Source organism: Jaculus jaculus, chromosome 11, assembly GCF_020740685.1.
Source record: "Jaculus jaculus isolate mJacJac1 chromosome 11, mJacJac1.mat.Y.cur, whole genome shotgun sequence".
NCBI lineage: Eukaryota > Metazoa > Chordata > Mammalia > Rodentia > Dipodidae > Jaculus > Jaculus jaculus.
Window position 1 is genome coordinate 16,766,066 of NC_059112.1, and position 18,791 is coordinate 16,784,856.

At 45.6% G+C, this 18,791-nt stretch overlaps 1 protein-coding gene across 4 annotated transcripts in view; it reads right to left on the reverse strand.

Moving 5' to 3' along the window:
* Dcun1d4 (defective in cullin neddylation 1 domain containing 4) overlaps positions 1 to 18,791 on the reverse strand; it is an 82,752-nt gene that overhangs the window by 14,970 nt on the left and 48,991 nt on the right. For all 4 annotated transcript variants that reach the window (XM_045130057.1, XM_045130055.1, XM_045130056.1 and 1 more), the window contains exons 6-8: positions 15,285 to 15,355; positions 12,147 to 12,238; positions 3,018 to 3,126 (exon numbers count right to left, since the gene is read on the reverse strand). In XM_045130057.1, coding sequence (XP_044985992.1) covers positions 3,018 to 3,126; positions 12,147 to 12,238; positions 15,285 to 15,355 — 272 coding nt within the window. The remainder of the gene's footprint in view (positions 1 to 3,017; positions 3,127 to 12,146; positions 12,239 to 15,284; positions 15,356 to 18,791) is intronic.

Here is an 18,791-nt window from a genome sequence, read left to right on the forward strand (position 1 = left end):
CTGGAGTAAACTACAGACTGGGCTTGGAGTCCCAAGACCCTGGCTTGAGCTCTAGACATACAGTTTATTAACAGTGTGGATGAGGTCCATTCCTATCTATCCCTGAGGGCAGCTGTCGGGGGACCTGGGTCACCCCCTCCAGGAAGCGTGGTACAAGCACAAAGGTGGTGGGGAAAGTCCTGAAGGCTTTGGGGTGCTGAAGGAACACACATGGCGCCCTACAAATGTGGGTGCTGGTTGAAGAGTGAAGGAACATGAAAATCAGGCTAATATACAAATACAAGAAAGGGGCTGGAGAGATGGCTCAGCAGTAGCCTTGCCTGCAAAGCCCAAACAACCCGGGGTTGCCTTCCCCAGTGCCCACGTAAAGCCAGGTGCACTGGGTGGCGCAAGCATCTGGAGTTTGGCTGCAGGAGCTGGACCACCCAATGCAACTGTGTTGTTTTTTTGTTTTTTTGTTTGTTGTTTGCTCTCAGGCTCGCTCTCGTCCCCCCAACCTAAACAAATAAATAACTTTATTTTGTTTTTAAGTGTAAAAGGATGGACGTGGCGGGGCGCGTGCCTTTAATCCCCGCGCTCAGGAGGCAGAGGTTGGAGGATCACTGTGAGTTCGAAGCCACCCTGAGGATACATAGTGAATTTCAGGTCAGTTCAGGCTAGAGCGAGACCCTACCTTGGGGGAAAAAGAAAGAAGTAACAAGGGGCCTGTTTGGTGAGGCTGTGGTACAGTGGACACGCTAAGAGAGTGGACGCTGAGGAAACTGGCATCTGAATCTAAAGCACCATAAAGGGGACCTGGGAGTCAGAAAACAGCTGACCTGGATGTATGAAGTTATGACATTTTTTTTTCTTTTAAAGTTTATTACCATACAAAGAATCAGGTTTCGTTGTGCTGTTTTCCCCACCCCGCCCTCCCCTCCCCTGAACTTAAGCCTCCTCTCTGCTTTCCTAATGCATGTGTCCGTTTGTCCTTTCCCTCCTCCATGTCACCCCCGCTCCCCTCTCCTGGTCTCTGATCTTGAATCCCAGCCTGTAGTCCATCTCACCGCCCCTTATTTACCTACAAACACTGAAAGCTAGGATCCACGCAGGAGAGAAAACGTGGGATTTTTGTCTTTCTGAGCTGCGGTTACCTCACTTAGTGTTTTTCTTTCCACTTCCATGCATTTCCCTGCACGTTTCATAGTTTCATTTGTTCTCCACAGCTGAGCAAAACACCATTGTGCTACACTGCCCCACACTGGCCCTGTCTAGTGATCAGCTGATGGACATGTAGGCTGATTCCATTTGCTAGCTTCTGTGTCAAAAACGGCCCACAGATATTAAAAAAAAAAAAAATGCTTGACATCCTCAGTTATCAGAGACATGCAAATTAACACCACTTTGTGATTTCCTCTTATCCCAATAGGAATGGCTATGAAGAATGCTAATGACAATGAATGATGGTGAGGTGGTAGGGAATGAATAACTCTTATTCCCTATTGATGGGAGAAAAACCAGTTACATTTCTAAAGAGACTGCTACCCATACTATACAGGAAACAGCAGACTTTGACGAAAAGGAAAAGAAAAGAATCTTATGTAATAAAACTACTTAATCCTAGAAGCTAGTGCCTAGTTTAAAAGTATCTGAGGGCCAGGGAAACAGCTCTGCGGCCCCAAGTGCTTGCTTACAAAGCAACATAGCCCAGGTTTGATTCCCCAGTTCCCATGTAGAAGTCAGACACACAGCATAGAAAGGGTGTGTGGTGTTGGTTTACAGTGGCGAGAGACTCTCCATTCTCCCTTTCTCTAAAAAATGGCATTTAGTTATATACTGTATCCGAAGCTTTCTAACATCAATCCATCCCATGCACACTGTGATTTTAACGGAAGGTTGCGGTGGCAGGAAGACACACAAATGAGGTGCCACAGAGAAGAGCTGATATGTCACCGCAGGTGCATTAGAACCTGCCGCAATCAATTTTGGTGGGAGACTGATGGAGTGAGTCAGAGTTTTTTTGTTTTTTGTTTTTTGTTTTTTTAATGCAGTTAATCAAAAGAAACCTAGTCACTGGAACCCATGAAACACACAAACGTACAGACAATACCATGGTAGATCACAACTGGATGACTACAACACCCTATGGTGTTTTGGAATTCACTACCTGTGGTGACCAGGCTACAGGTAAGGTTTCACTTCATGCCCCCAAAGAACCGCTGCCAGGCATTTGGACTGGATTTGCCATGCAACAAACAGGAAATTAGCCTGGATTTGAAATTCACATGATTTCCAAATTTAATACTAGCACCCAAAGTGAAGCTGGACTAGATATGATTATTCTCATACCTCGAAGGAAGGAGGTTCCTTGTTATGTGAGAAGGAAGTGTTTCAAGTTTATCAGAGACACATTTGAAACTATTACACACCCATGTACACGTTATGCTGAAGCCAGGAACAAGAACTGCTCAATGTCAGCGGCTGTAGGTTTGTGCTTGCATAAAATTTTTGCCCAGAATCAGTTAGTTTTTATTTTATTTATTTCTTTATTTTTAGTTTTTGTTTTTTCGAGGTAGGGTCTCACTCTGGTTCAGGCTGACGTGGAATTCACTATGGAGTCTCAGGGTGGCCTCGAACTCTCAGTGATCCTCCTACCTCTGCCTCCCGAGAGCTGGGATTAAAGGCATGTGCCACCATGCCTGGCTTATTTTTATTTACTTATTTATTTATTATTATTTTGGGGGGGTTCGAGGTAGGGTCTCACTCTGGCTCAGGCTGGCCTGGAATTCACTATGTAGTCTCAGAGTGGCCTCGAACTCTCAGTGATCCTCCTACCTCTGCCTCCCGAGAGCTGGGATTAAAGGCATGCGCCACCATGCCCAGCTCAGTTAGTTTTTAAAGGAATCAGAAACACTGACTACCATCCCAGGAGTAACATTTTCAAGGTGTTTGATGTGGTGTATATAAACAAACCTCAAAGGGCGATAACAGTGGGGAACAGGGGCGGGGGGGGGGGGAACAGACTCTATAGAACTCACCCGTGCAAAGTCAAAGGCGTATCTGTAAATGAGCTTAAAATTTGTAGTGTCATTTAATAACGATCGTAAGTAATCCAAAGTAGTTCTGAGTTTTTCTGTTGTATCACATCTAGGGAAACAGAAGAAAGGTAAATTATCATCTGACTTTGTTTTATAAATTGGAGTAATATAAAACCAAAGGTTTTTTTTTTTATTTTAAATAATTGAATGTAAAACAACAAGAATGAATAAAAAGCCTGAAGTAGGATGTGTCCATAATGATCAATTACTTTCTGTATGTTCTAATAAATTTCAGATGGGCAGAAAAGTAGACAGAAGAGTAAATAAGCTCATTGAGCCATCCCCCAGCTTCCACAGGGAATGCTCTGTCACATTGACACACTCTCCCCTGCATGTCCTTTAAAAAAAAAAAATTTTTATTGGGCTGGAGAGATGGCCTAGCAGTCAAGGTGCTTGCCTGTAAAGCCTAAGGACCCATGTTCAACTCCCCAGGTCCCATGTAAGTCAGACACACAAGGTGACGCATGTGCAAAGTCACACATATTCACAAGCTGCTGCACCCACCTGCAGTGGCTAGAGGCCCTGGCACACCCATTCTCTCTCTCTCACTCACTCTCATTTTCTCTCTCATTAAAAACTATTTTTATTTATTTATTGGAGAAAGAATGGACATGACAGACTCGCTGGCCACTGCAACTGAACTCCAGATGCATGCGCCACCTTGTGTATCTGGCTTACAGGGGTCCTGGGGAATCAAACCTGGGTCCTTGGGCTTTGCAAGCAAGCACCCTAACTGCTAAGCTGTCTCTCTAGCCCTGCCTGAGCTTTTTGCTGTGCTGTGAGAGCATCAATGATGACACTCTGATGCCATCTCAAGAGTCAGTGTTCATGTCCACTGCTGAAGACACCTCCCCATTGCTGTCCTGATTTTGTTCATAATGCATCATGGTTGAAGAGACCAGACCAGCTGTTTCTTCAGCATGTGAATCTATCAGCTAATTTCCTCGTGATTATGTAGGTGTGACACTGCAGACAGGCACACGTGTGACACTGGGTCGTCGTGTCAGGCTGTAATCAGTTTGTAATGTTATGGTGGGACCCACGAGACTCTCTGTTTAAAGTACTTTCATCCCTCTGACACGTGACCACACCTTGAGACTACCTAGTTAGCTGACATTCTGCTCAAAGTATACAATCACTTTTCAACTTCACATTTTTCTGATGCCTAACATCCTCAAAAGAGAGGCTGTGAAGAAACTGTCCAGAAGACCAGGTAAAACACTGTGATAAAGCTGGTTTCAACCACAGTGTAGTGACATCCACATGCACCCATGAGATCCTCTTGTCTTTTTTGGGCGGAATGGGGTTGAGAGAGAGAGAGAGAACGAGACAGAATGGGCGTGTCAGGGCCTCCAGCCACTGCAAACAAACTCCAGACGCATGTGCCACCTTGTGCATCTAGCTTTGTGGGTACTCAGGGATATAACCTGGGTCCTTAGATTTCGCAGCTAACCATCTCTCCAGCCCTTTTGTTTTGTTTTGTTTGTGGTAGGGTCTCACTCCAGCCCAGGCTGACATGTAATTTCTATGTAGTCTCAGGCTGGCCTCAAATTCACAGCAATCCTCCTACCTCTGCCTCTCGAGTGCTGGGATTATAAAGGTGTGTGCCACCACGCCCGGGGGCTCGGTGTTGGAGGGAAGGAGAGAATGTGCATGCCAGGGCCTCCAGCAGTTGCAAACAAACTCCAAATACATGTGCCACCTTGTGCATCTGGCTCCATGTGGTTACTGGGGAACTGAACTCAGGTCCTTAGGCGGTGCAGACAAGCACCTTAACCACCGAGCCATCTCTCCAGCCCCCGTGTTTTGCTTGTTGTTCCTAACACAGGTGTGTGTCTAAGGGTCTCAGACACTCTCAGGGTGTCTCCCGTGAGGCCACTGAGCCATGCCAGCCTTCCCTGTCACCTCGCAGGCCTCTCCTGATAACTTCTATAGCAGTGCTGGGTGAGCCTTACACACCTCCATTTACACTGTCATTTGATCCACTGCTGCTGTCTGCCTGAGTCCAGATCACCTCGGGAGGTGCGGCACGAAGATTCTCTGATCCTGTCACCCTCCTAAGAAGAAGGGGTCCCTGCATCACCTGGCTGACTTTCTACAGGCTGCTTTCACTTTAATCCAGTGCACTGAATCTGTGTGTCCAAGGCACACACTGGCACAGGGACCCCTGCGGGCTGGCTCTGTTCTGACGCACTCCCACACGTCTCTGAGAGCCACCATGTTGTCCGGGACAGGCTGTTCTAACCCACCTCACCGCTCAGGATTTGAAACCTGCGATTCCTCTAGGGAGCCTGGTGATGACAGCCTGTTTTTACCACTGAGTAACATGGTGTTTACTTTTCATAAGGAAGCATACTAATTGGTCATTTTTACAAATTAATATGTAGCCTTTAAAAATGAGGACCAATGTTCTCCATTTCCCTAGCAACATCAGAGCGTTTCTGTGCTGGGTAGGGGACCTTGTGCCTCTGTGGGTAGCTTTTCTCTCTGCGTAAGTATAGATAATAACACAATACTGCAGACTTCAAAAACTAAAACATGGTCCACGCTATATAGTGCGCTGACTGATTTTTAACAATTAACTTGTAAAAGCTCCTTTTTTGGTAGCCATGTATATAAATAAGGCCTCCTGGTCTCTCCATTATCATGATAAACCATCTAAAAGCCAAATCCTCAAGTAAATATTTACTTTTTATGGCAGGCAATCATTAAGAATGTCCTTCCTGATGCTGGAAAAGAAAAAAAAAATTAAAATGAGACTATTCTAGAAGTGAGGAGAGACTTCTTCAGTGGACTAACATGCCCAGAGGTGGCCGAGAGATAAGTGAGACCTATACAAGAATCCGTGGGGAGGCAGGAAGGGTTCTCCGGGTGTTAGGAACAGAATGTGCTAAGGGCCAGTGGCCAAACAGGGCAGAGCAGGTCTAAAGGGTAGGGGCACACCGTACAGGGTTTTGGGGTCCCCTGTCAAGGGCTATAGATGGGATCCTAGGAAGAACAGAGGGGGTCCCACCGTGGGAGAGCCGGCACTTGCGTCTTGGCAGACTCATGCTGGATGCCTAAGCGGGGTGTAGGGGAGGAAAGGTGATGCTGAGCGACCTAGTTCCAGAACCCCAGTGACGGGCAACGAGGACTGGCAAACACAGGGGGAGGGGGTCTGACTGTGAGGGCACGAGCGGCACCGGGTGTGTGAATGCAGAGGCAGGTGTCTTTTGATTAGAGAAATAATTAACAGCTTATTATTAACAATGCGGGAGGAAGAACCATTCAGCCCCAAGTTAAGTAAGGCCAGATCCCTGCTCCTCACTGGAGAGGAAAGCCAAGGTCCAATGCCACAGGCACTGGCCGGATCGGGGCTGGCAGTCCAGCTCGGTCCTGAGCGCAGTGGTTCGCTCTCCACGGCGGGGCACAGGAAGCAGAGTGAGAACTCTGGCACTGCCAAGGAGCGCGCCAAGGTGACACGCCAGGTCTGTCTCATGCCAGGCCCGGGAGTGACCCTGCCACCTTGGCAGAACGGTGTCCCCCGTGCCTGAAAGACACCCAAGTGTGGGAAATGAACAAGGTCTCTTGGGCTAACTGCAAAACAAGGCAAAACTCCTCCCAATGTGTGTATCCGTCAACAGAGTGTAACCTGCTTACTAAGGCCCCATTCCCCAGAGAGTCAGGGAGCAGCCCCGAGGGTCACAGTGGTGGCGCGCCTTTGTTTCAAAACAGACACACCCAAGGTGGGGGCCAGGTCACAGTCAGCGTCTGCCACCTTCTGAAGCGGCAGCTTAGTCCCGCGGCCCGCAGATGTCACGCAGTCAGGCCCTGCCATCCTTCGCGTGGCCTGAGGCCACTATTCTAACCCAGTTGCACACAATGCTGGCTACTGTTCTAAGCCCTTGGTTTGGAAAAGAGTGACAGAACCCATTCCAAGCTGTAGTTCCAAAACCCAAGTTCTTTCTATTTCTACTACACTCTCACTGTACAGAAACAATCATTTTTAAGGGGGAAAAAAACCTGACCTTTAAATTTTTTTTTTTTTTTTTTTTTACCAAATATACTGCTATAGTCTGAATCCATGTCTACCCCAATCCTATATACATAACCCCCATTTGAATTTCAGAATCTCCTAATCTCCAAGGTGATGATGTTATTAGGACATGATTGGGCAAATCAAGAAGATGGGACCTTTACAGATGAAATTATAAAAGTGGCCAAAAAGAGCTTGTTGTTCTGGCCACCATATGAAGACAGACAGACAGACAGACAGACAGACAGACAAACACACACACACACACACACACACACACACACACACACACACAAGCAGGCCCTCCCCAGACACCAAAGCAGCTGGTACTTTAACCCAGGATTTCCCTCTTGAACAGTAAGAAATAAAATTCTGTTTCTTATACGCACTTTGCTCTAGTAATCCAAATAGATAAAGATATATGCCAGTATACGTATATCTTATCATATGAGCATTAGTTCCAACTTGAATCCAAAACATTTTACAGAACAGATTTCATACAATGAAAATGGACAAAAACATGGGAGAGGGGAAATCCTCTAAAATGTAAAACAAAACAGATAATTCAAAAGATGGACTATTTTCCACTTGGTGCATATAAGTAGCCATGTTTAAGTTTTCCTATGTATGAAACAAACTATGTATAAATACAGGACTTAGTTGATTCAATTAGCACAAAGAAAATACCTAATTAGTTTAGAATTTTTTACCTGAGTGTTCTAAGCCTCTCATGGACTTTGTCTCGATGACGGTTAGTCTGTACTGTCAACCTGACTGGACTGAGAATCACCCCAGAGAAATACCTCTGCAGTTTTAAACCTCGGAGGATATTTTCAGAGAGGATTAACTAAGGAGGGATGATGGTCCACCCTGAAAATGGGCAGTACCACCCCATGGGCTTGGGCCCTGGGCTGAACAGAGAGAACGCAAAAGGCAGCTGGGTGCAAGCATCCCCCTTTTTCTACCTCCACATCTACCCACACATGAGCAAGTGCCTCATGCCCTTATCACCATGCTTTCCACCACCATGGCCTGTGGACCCTCAGAACTACAAACCCAATAAATCACTTCTTCCTTAAGACCCTTCTGTTCAGGTATGACAGTTCCCTTCTCGTTGCTGGGACCAACCAGAAGCAGCTTACAGGGGGAAAGGTTCCTTTCAGGCTTACAGGCACAAGGGTAAGTTTCATCAGAGTGGGCAAAGCACGGCACAGCAGGCAACCAGCTCATGTCTTCATACATCAGCCAGGTGGGGGGAAGCAGCATGAGAGAGCAAGTCTGGAACCCCCAGTGGGCTGACCAGTACACCTCAAGGTCTGAACTCAGTGACACACCTCCAGCAATGCTTTACCTCTCAAAAGTCCCATGATTTCCCCAAATTTTCTACCAGCTGCAGACCAAGTATTCAAAACATATGAGCCCATGAGTCAAAACACCACCTCAGGTATTTGGCCACAGCAGTAAGAAGCATATTTGAAAAACTGGTACCAGGAGTGGGGTGGTTGTTATGATAAGCCTGACCTTGTGGTTCGTAGGTCTCAGGAATTAGTTTACGGAAGGACTAAGGACGAGTATGGTGTTGCAGGCTAGCAAAGCCCTAGAATACTATAAGCAGAGCTTAATGTGTAGTTCTGGTGGGAGAATGCTGACAGAAATACCCACACCAAAGACCACTCACAAGGCTTCACAGGGGAAAACAGGGAATATATCAGGAACTGAACTAGAGACCATCTGTCTTCTAGTTTGGCAAGTAACTGGCTGCATTCTGCCCATGTCCTAAAGAAATGAGTACAGCTGAACTGAAATGTATAATTTGGGGCTAGAGAGATGGCTCAGCGGTTAAGGTGCCTGCAAAGCATAAGGACACAGGTTTGATTCCCCAGAACCCACGTACAGCCAGATGCCCAAGATGTTGCATGCATCTGGAGCTTGTCTGCAGTGGCTAGAGGCTCTGGTATGCCCATTCTCAATCTCTCTCCCCACATAAATAATATAAAATAGTTTTTGAAACTTTTCTAAAACGGTCTAATTTAGCTGGATGTGGTGGCACATGCCTTTAATCCCAGCACTTGGGAGGCAGAGGTAGAAGGATCACCATGAGTTTGAGGCCACCCTGAGACTACATAGTGAATTCCAGGTCAGCCTGGGCTAGAGCAAGACCCTACCTCGAAGAACCAAAAATAAATAAATAAATAAAAAGTCCAATTTATTTGACAGAGGAAGTGTCAAGATAACATAAGGTCAAGCTGTGGCACGGCCACCGCTCACTGCCTTTATCCGTATTTGCAGAAGCAGAGTGACTGTACTCTGGATTATGAGATGAGAAAATTAATGAATATTGGCTTTGTTTCCATAGGATGTGGACTTGACATAGCACTGCCACTCAAATATTCACTCAACAGAGGAAGGAAGGCTGCAGTGTGTGTCTTATTAACACTAAAGGTTACAATATCTAAACTGCAGATCCCTTACAGGCTAATCGGTACCATTACTCGTATCTCCATTTGGAAAAGGAAACCAGTCTCTGAGGTTCATATCAGAAAATGCAAATCCAGGCTGGAGAGATGGCTCAGCAGTTAAGACGCTTGCCTGTGAAGCCTAAGGGACCCAGATTCAATGCCCCAGTACCCGTGGAAGCCAGATGCACAAGGTGGCAGGCACATGCATCTGGAGTTCATTTGCAGTGGCTAGAAGCCCTGGTGTGCCCATTCTCTCTTTCTCTTAAATAAATGAAAACCTCTCACGGCTTTAGCATGGGTCACACATATCACCAGGTGGCAGCTTCCAGTGAAGCACACCTGCACTACCCCACAAGATGGAGTTTCCAACAGAGAGCTTAAAGCATAAACCTCTTCCCTGAAGTGTAGCCTAAAAACACATGGCAAGCCCTGGCACTGTGTAAGAGTATTCTGTAAAGACAAATGCCCAGGGGGACCTAAAGCCATACAAAAATGGGTACCACACACTCTTGACACAAAGGAAAATGGTTGGGGAAGATGACGGGGCCTCCTCTGAAGCCCTGAGGTCCATCCTGACATGGCCACATAGCCATCACCACCACGATGCTCAAGACCGAGCAGCCTTCAGGTGGTCTTGTCAGGAAGCAACGAGAGCAGCAGTTCCAATAGGCTTAAAAATCATAAGGCGACGTTCTCCGACAGGACAGACGCAATTCCACAGGGATTTCAGACAACCTCCCCACAAAGCGCTACAGCATGTAAAGAGGATTGGCCATCTATGAAAAAATGACTTTTGCCTTCAACTCATTAACCATCAGACAATCTTGTTAGAAGAAGAGAGCGTAGGGCGTGGTGGCGCCCACCTTTAATCCCAGCACTCGGGCGGCAGAGGTAGGACTGCCGTGAGTTCGAGGCCACCCTGAGACTCAATAGTGAATTCCAGGTCAGCCTGGGCTAGAGCGAGACCCTACCTTGTAAAACCAAAAAAATAAAATAAGAAAATGACTTAAAAATCGGGTTTTCTTCCACCTCTGCCACTTACAAGTTATACAGCCCCTGTAAGCACCAGTTTCCTCATGGGTGAAGTGTTCAGGATAAAGCCTGTGGATGTCCCCATAAACGCATGTGTTCTGAAGGCTAGGTCCCCAGCTGGTAGCAATCTGGAAGGTGGAGTCTTGCTAGAGGAGGTGCGTTGCTGGCAATGGGTTTAGCGGGTGTTATAGCCAGCCTCCCCTTGCCAGCTTCTGCCTATGCCATGCTTCCTCCTGCCACCATGGAGCTTCTTCTCGAGACCGTAAGCCACGGTAAAACCTTTCTTCCCAGCAGCTGCTTTCGGCTGGGTGTTTTGTGCCTGCACTGCAAGGCTAACTACAAGGAAGCCTGGCCTGGCCTGTTCACGAGGGAGCTGTGAGGCTGTGATGGGAAAACAGCAAAAAAAGATTTCAGAAAAGTACAATGCCAACAAAAACGCCGTCATACCCACAGATAGGCAATGGCATGTAAAGCTGACAGAGGGCTAGAGAGATGGCTTAGCAGTTAAGGCGCTCGCCTGTAAAGGACCCATCTTCAACCCTCCAGGTCCCACGTAAGCCAGACACACAAAGTGATACAAGCGCGCAAGGTCATGCATGTGCACAAGATGATACATGCATCTGGAATTCAACTGCAGTGACTAGAGGCCCTGGCATACCAATTCTCTCTCTCTATTAAATAAGAAAAAGCAGCCGGGTGTGGTGGCACACGCCTTTAATCCCAGCACTTGGGAGGCAGAGGTAGGAGGATCGTCGTGAGTTTGAGGCCACCCTGAGACTCCATAGTGAGCATGAGCTAGAGTGAGACCCTACCTCAAAAAAAAAAAAAAAAGGGCTGGAGAGATGGCTTAGCGGTTAAGGGCTTGCCTGTGAAGCCTAAGGACCCCGGTTCGAGGCTCGGTTCCCCAGGTCCCACGTTAGCCAGATGCACAAGGGGGCGCACGTGTCTTGAGTTCGTTTGCAGAGGCTGGAAGCCCTGGTGCGCCCATTCTCTCTCTCTCCCTCTATCTGTCTTTCTCTCTGTGTCTGTCACTCTCAAATAAATAAATAAATAAAAGAGAGAAAGAAAAAAAGAAAAGAATAATTAAATAAAGGTGACAGATTTCTCAACTTCAATCCAGTACAAACTCATCTATTGTTCCTAGGTAAGGGGAAAAGAAAAAGATACATCTTTTGAGTCACTTCAAGTACTTTAGGTCAAAAACGCTGTGTTAAAAATTAGCCCTTCATCTTCAATGCCATCTTCATGTGACATGTGGCTCACATGGATGGAGAAGTATTTCTATTAGACAGAAAAGTACCAGTCCACACTCTACGTATAAACACTTGAACAGCAAGTCACCACCACTGTCACCAAAACATGGTCTTGATCTTTCCACCTCTGCCCATGGGGAGGCTCACCTAAACCACTCAACAGATATCCACTCAGCGTACCGCGTCCCACGGTCCCAGGGGATAAGGGACCCCCAGGAGACGGCAGGGCAACACCCTTTCCCACCATCCTGCCCATCCCTAACCCTACTCATCCATGTCCCTCACCCTTCTATGCGGCCCCAGGACTTACTGTAGAGAAGTCATTCCTTTCAGCCATTCCTGTAAAGTGAAATATCCCATGTTTTGTGCATCCAATTTCCAAGCTAGGACAAGCATAACTACCTGTTAGAAAAACAAAATTATAAAGATAAATCTGATCTTGGCAATTACACACATCATCAGACTGCCAAATACTGCTGGTCCCACGAGTTTAGTCACTGAACTATGAATAGAGAGTCATTTCAAAACTGATTTAGTTGTGATTTGGCAAGTACCTTTAAGTTGGATACTGTAATACTTCGTGATAAATGATTTTTCTTAAAAATTATTTTCAAAGCACTAAGGTTTTTGGTTCTAAAGAGATTAAAATGTGATTGTTAAATAAGAGCGCAAAATGACTTTGAGACCAACAGGCTACTAAGAAAACTTCCCCAAAAGGAAGACGTGGCATGTTCTTCAGACTAATCACAGTAGTAGATTTTCTCCTCAGCCCTCCTTGTGAATCTGACACCTACCCATCAATTTATTCAGTTGATCTACATTTACTGATGTAAACAACACATTTTACAGTGGTATCACCATTCAGCCTCCATAAGAAAGATTAAAAATTCTGCATAAGAGCTAGAGAGATGTCTTAGTGGTTACGGCACTTGCCTGCAAAACCTAAGGACCCAGGCTCTATTCCACAGTACCCATGTAAAGCTAGATGCACAAGGTGGTACATATGTCTGGAGTTCATTTACAGTGGCTAGAGGCCCTGGTGCGCCCATTCTCTCTCTCCCTCATGAATATATAAATAAATAAATATTTGCTTTTAAAATTCTGCATAAAAATTAAGCTAAAGAAAGATGAGGGTGGAGTCACACAGGCACATGCACGTGCGTGCACGCCCACACACACAGGGTTGCATGCAGTATGGCTAATCAGGCTTATTGGATATTCACACTAGGAAGCAAGCTAGCACAAAATGCACTTTCTTGTGTTACACTAATAAAAAGAAGCTAAAGACGACCTAAAGGATTGTGTCCTTATCTGGGTAAATGAAGCTAAGCCTGAATCCTAGGGGCCAGCTAAAATTCACGAAGCTGTGATGATCAGGGGAGTTGAGGGTTTGCAATACCTTTCAAGGAAGTGCCTGTTCATCGTGGCAGACAGGTTGGATAAATATTGGATTTAGCTACTTGTTTTTTCAAATGGTAACGTCTCTAAAATTGGGGTGCATCCACAACTGGCTTATAGCAGTAAGAATTTATTTAGCAACACGTTTTCTTTCCGAGGGATGATATAAAATAATACAACTTCTATGGGTGTCGCCTTAGAATTGAGATGCAGTAATACACACTTGGAACAAATCCTGAAAGTAGTCTATTAGTCTGCAACATGATTTCACATTTCAAGACTATTTCTATTCCTGCAGAAAGAAGAGTTTTAAAGGACTCCTGACTGCCAAAAAAAAAAAAAAAAAAAAAAAGATGCCAGCAATAGCTGTCTTTTCTTGAGTACTGGCTGGTACAGAGAGAGGAGCTGGAAGGAGTTGTGTCTCCTTCCTGTGTCTGTCAGAACCAACATCAGCACTTCCCATACCCACACAGGCTTTCCTACCTCTGAAGTATATGCTTAGCTCACCCCTTGTATGCCTGTGGCCAGACCCTGGCCTCCCAATCCCATCTGACCCAGAGCCTAGGCCCAACTGCCATCACACTAATAATGCACCCAAGGGTGTCCTCAGACAGAACCTCCAGATCCCTGTCACGTAACACTTAGAAACACTGCCACGCTGGCCCAGCGCCCAGCACAAAACTGCCTGCGGAAGTCAACGAGATTCTAATGATGAGGTGAAATATTAACGACCTGGTTGTTCCCAAACCTTTATGCCAAGGTGAGTCATTTTTATCAAGATATCTGAACTGGAACACCTTAAAATAACAGTCGTTAAAAAACATGATGAAAATCCATGGAATAAATAAAAAGCATCTGCAAATATGTTTTAGGAAATTTACCTGTTATTTGGGCAAAATGGGGAGCAGAGAGGCATGCAAAAGGTAAGAGTAATTAAATTATGTATAAGGTCTTGATTGCCAGTTTGTTTTTGTTTTGTTTTCAGATTTTTCAAGTTTCATTTATTTGTTTGGGAGAGGGACAGAGAGAAAGGGACAGACTCACAGAGAGAGAATGGGCGCACCAGGGCCTCCAGTCACTGCAAGCAAACTCCAGAGGCATACGTCACCATGTGTACCTGGTTTATATATGTACTGGGGGTCAAACCTGGGTCCCTGGGCTTCACAGGCAAGTGCCTTAACTGTTAAGCCATCTCTCTAGCCCAGTTCCTAGTTAGTTAGTTAGTTAGTTAGTTAGTTAGTTAGTTAGTTAGTTAGTTTTTTTTTTTTTTTGAAGTAGGGACTCACTCTAACCCAGGCTGACTTAGACAGAATTCACTATGTAGTCTCAAATTGGCCTCAAACTCACAGCGACCCTTCCACCTCTGCCTCCTGAGGGATTAAAGGTGTGGGCCACCATGTCTGGCCTCATAAGCTCAAGTAGGACCTACGATACATTTGTTAAAACGGCAGCTAGTATAAAATGAAACTGCATCATTTATGTACCATGACATGTATATGACCATAATTTTTCATTTTAGCCCAAGAAACAGTATGTGGGACAAGATTCAATAATAACATGATGCCGAGAATTAGGCAAAAATAATTAAACATACGAAGTAAACAAAAAATTCTAAAGGACCTATTTAGTCCTTTACATTAAAAATCAGTCACTTTGAAGCTGTATTTAGTTGCAAGTGAAAGTTATGTGAAGAATTCATGGTAATTACCACGAACTCAAAACCTTTATGAATAATTCTCCCAAGTTCAGAAGGACGTCTATACAAACCTGAAGCAGCTACTGAGGGGACAAAGTCACACAGCGCACAGTGACTCAGCCTCAGTTCACCTGCACCACTTCTTATGCATCTCATTGAATCGCTTAATTACTGTACCTTTTGGACAGGAGAAATTAAACCAGAAGGAGGGAAATGACCATAGGTATACTAGGGGGGCCACTTACCAAACCTGAGATGGAACTTACTTCTTAGGTGGCCTCATAATGCTTTATTTGTAAAGGGACAAAGGGTTTAAGTGAAACCAATTCATATTACTCAGTGAGCTAGACTTACATTTTCTGGTTCAACACCAATATCTTCACAAAATTTCTCCATGCCTTCGGGACCCACGACATCGTCAGTACCTGCAACGAAATGCAATCTTAAATAAAATGAATGTGACCGCATCCATAATGGCCACTTCGGGAGTACCAAACCAGACTGATACCAAGGACAGGCCTTTCATCCCTTTTGGAAGAAAAAAACGACAAGTGTAAAGAATGTTTAATTTGGCCCGACGTGGTGATGCATGCCTTTAATCCCAGAACTCAGGAGGCAGAGGTAGGAGGATCACCATGAATTCACCTGAGAAAACACAGTGAATTTCAGATCAGCCTGGGCTAGAGTGAGACCCTACCTCGAGAAAACAAAAACAAAAGGCAAAAGAAAAAAAAAGAATGTTCAATTAAATCCTTAAGGAATATGTCCATTAAATCTTTACAGACTCTGCTCTGTTTCAGCATTTGAACTGGTTCATCTGCTATGTCCCTCAACCTTTGGGATATGGTCCTGCTATTTAAAGTATCATAAGGGCTAGGGAGATTTCTCAGTGGTTAGAGGCACACGCTTACAAAGCCGAACAGCCTGGGTTTCAGTACCCTTGTAAAGCCAGTTGTACAAAGTGGTGCATGCTTCTGGAGTTCATCTGCAGTAGCAGGAGGCCCTGGTTCCCATACTCACTCTTTCATTTCTCTCTAAAATTTAAAAAAAAAAAAAAAAAAACTTTTAAAAAATAAGGCATCTTTGGCTAGAGAGATGGCTTAGCAGTTAAGGAGCTTGCCTGTAAAGCCTAGTGAACGAGGTTTGATGCCCCAATATCCACAATAAAGTGGTATGGAGTGCATCTGTAGTGGTTAGAGGCCCTGGCAGTACCCTTTCTCTCTTTCTCTCTCTCTCTCTCTCTGACACACACATACAGATAAATAAATAAAATAGAAGCAGCTTAAAAAGCCCTTTGCTTAGTTTTGGTAATACTACAATAATTTTAAGGAGCATAACAAAGAACCAAATACCAGACTCTGTAAAGTTAACTGGGAAATAATAGAAACGTTTCTTTTAAATAGAGAAAAAAATTAAACAGACATAGTTGGCCCTCTATATCTGCGAACTCAACCAATTAGGGATCAACAGTATTTGAAAAACTGCATTTATACTAAATATGTAGACTGTCTTCTTGCCTCTATTTCTAAATGCAGCATAACATCTACTTACACAGCATTTGCAGTCTAGTGGGTATCATAAACAATCTAACAACGACTTAAGGTAAGGAGGAGGGCCGTATCCTTTTACATGAGAGATTGAATGTTATGCTTGTGGGTGCCCCTGCAGGTTCTAGAACCAACCCACAACAGGCACTTAGAGGACAGTTACGTGGTTTTGCTCTTGGTATAAGCGACAGAGCCCCTTTCCACTTTAGCTCAGCTCTGTCTTCCTGAAAGAGCCACTGCCTCCACCTCATCTCTCGCTCATTCTGCGACTACTGATATTTCTTTCCACTAAAACTCTTCTTATCAAGGTCACCCATAACCCTCTAACTGTTAAATCTACTGGGCACATTCCCATCTTGGTCTTTTGGTGACCTCTGGAATATGAAGCAACCTTATTCACAGAACTGTCTCTTCCCATGGCTCCAGGAGACACTCTCGAGTCTGCTTTTCCTCCTTCTGCTCTTCTCTTGGCCTCTTTTGCTTGCTAAAGTGGACGTCCAGAGTTCTGTCCTCAAACTTCTAGCCTCTACCAGGTGTGCCAATCTGCAGGCCCCATGGGACCCAGGACAGCTGTGACTGTACCCCAACTCATTTGTAACTCACAACAGCACGTCACAGTCTCCAAAGGTTGGCAGCCCTGCTAGACTCTCCCTACGACCCTTTTTGCTGCCACCCAGCTCTCATCCTAGCTCACACGGCTCTCTTTACCGCTGGACTGACTGCATTAACCTGACTGGCCCCCTCTGTTTCACCTCCTTAAACGGACTGAACTCCCCCAAGCCCACTCCCACTGCATTTCACTCTCTCCAACACCACCGGCCAGAAACGGCCCTCGCCAATCCTGCTCACGCCAGAAGGCAAGCCTGGGGATGGCCCTTCATCTTCCTTCTCTCCAACCAATTTTATCTTCTCACCGTGACTTAATGGTATCCTCCTGCACTGCCCTGGTTCAGGCTGCATTTTCTCACTAAAACACCTGACCCCATCCTGTACAAGGGATCCACCTCAAACACAAATCCCATGCTGGCTTAAAAATTATCCAGTGGCTCTCTGCTGCCTCAAGTCCAGGTTTAAGTCTTTGGCACGTCAGGTAAGGCTTTGCTTTATTTATTCTTTCCTCTGTATCATGAGGTTCATAACTTCCCACTGCAAAGAAATTTTCTCAGAAATAAGCCAATAACTACTGCTAAAAGAATAAAAAGGGAACTGGGATGTAGCTCAGAGATAGAATACTTGCCTAGCGTGTTCAAGCCCTAGTTTCAGTCTCCTTGGTGGATGGAAGAAAAGAGGAGAGAAAGGGAGAGAAGGAAGGAAGAAGGGAGAGAGGGGGAAAGGAAGGAGGAAAAGAAAATAGAAGGAAAGAAAGGAAGGAAGAAAAAGAGAGCTGGGCATGGTGGCGCACGCCTTTAATCCTAGCACTTGGGAGGCAGAGGTAGGAGGATCACTGTGAGTTCGAGGCCACCCTGAGACTACATGTCAGTATGGACTAGAGCGAGACCCTACCTCAAAAAGAGAGTTGGGGGGGAATAAACCTGAGTCCTATATCAGCCCAGGCATAATGGGGTTAGCCAATAATCCCAGGGAAGTGGAGGCAGGAAGATCAGTGGCTCAAGATGATGCTTAACTAAATAGCAAGTAGGAGGCCAACACAGGCTGTGTAAGATCATGCCTCAAAAGATCATGTCACAAATTACCTATTGACCTGAGTATGCCCCACACTGTGGTCCTCTGAATGTGTGTTCCCCACAGACTCAGGTAGGCATGGCATTAAACTCGTGACTTGGATCTCCAGCCACCTGGCTGGGGGAGGTGGTGCTGGGGGGGATCCTGAGGTCCATCCCTAAGGTGTGTTTGCGGGCGGATCTGGTGTCCAGTCAAGAGGACTGCCGATCAGTTTGAGCTCTATCAGGGTCCCTGCTGTCTGCTGCCAATTTTGTGTTTGTGGCTTTTGCTTTTGATGTTTGCTAGCTGGTGACGGTTCCTCTCTGCTTGGACGTAAGCTTCCTTCACCACTGATGGACCTTCCCCTCCTGGTTTCTCTAAGCTTGAAATAAATCCCTTCCTCCCATAAACTGTGTCTATTGGGAAATTCATCCCGGCAACGTGCAGCTGACTGTACCACACACCGACCCAACGCCACACTGTGCTCCGCATCCCCTCCCCTCATGCTTTACCCTACTCGACCCCAGACAACTCATTCAGCCTTGAAGACAAAACAGACAGCGATGCAATTCTCCATCAACCAGTCTGCTACGACACTATAAAGGCTGTGAACAGTTTTCTCCCACTCGGCACACCACCTTCAAAAGTGCCA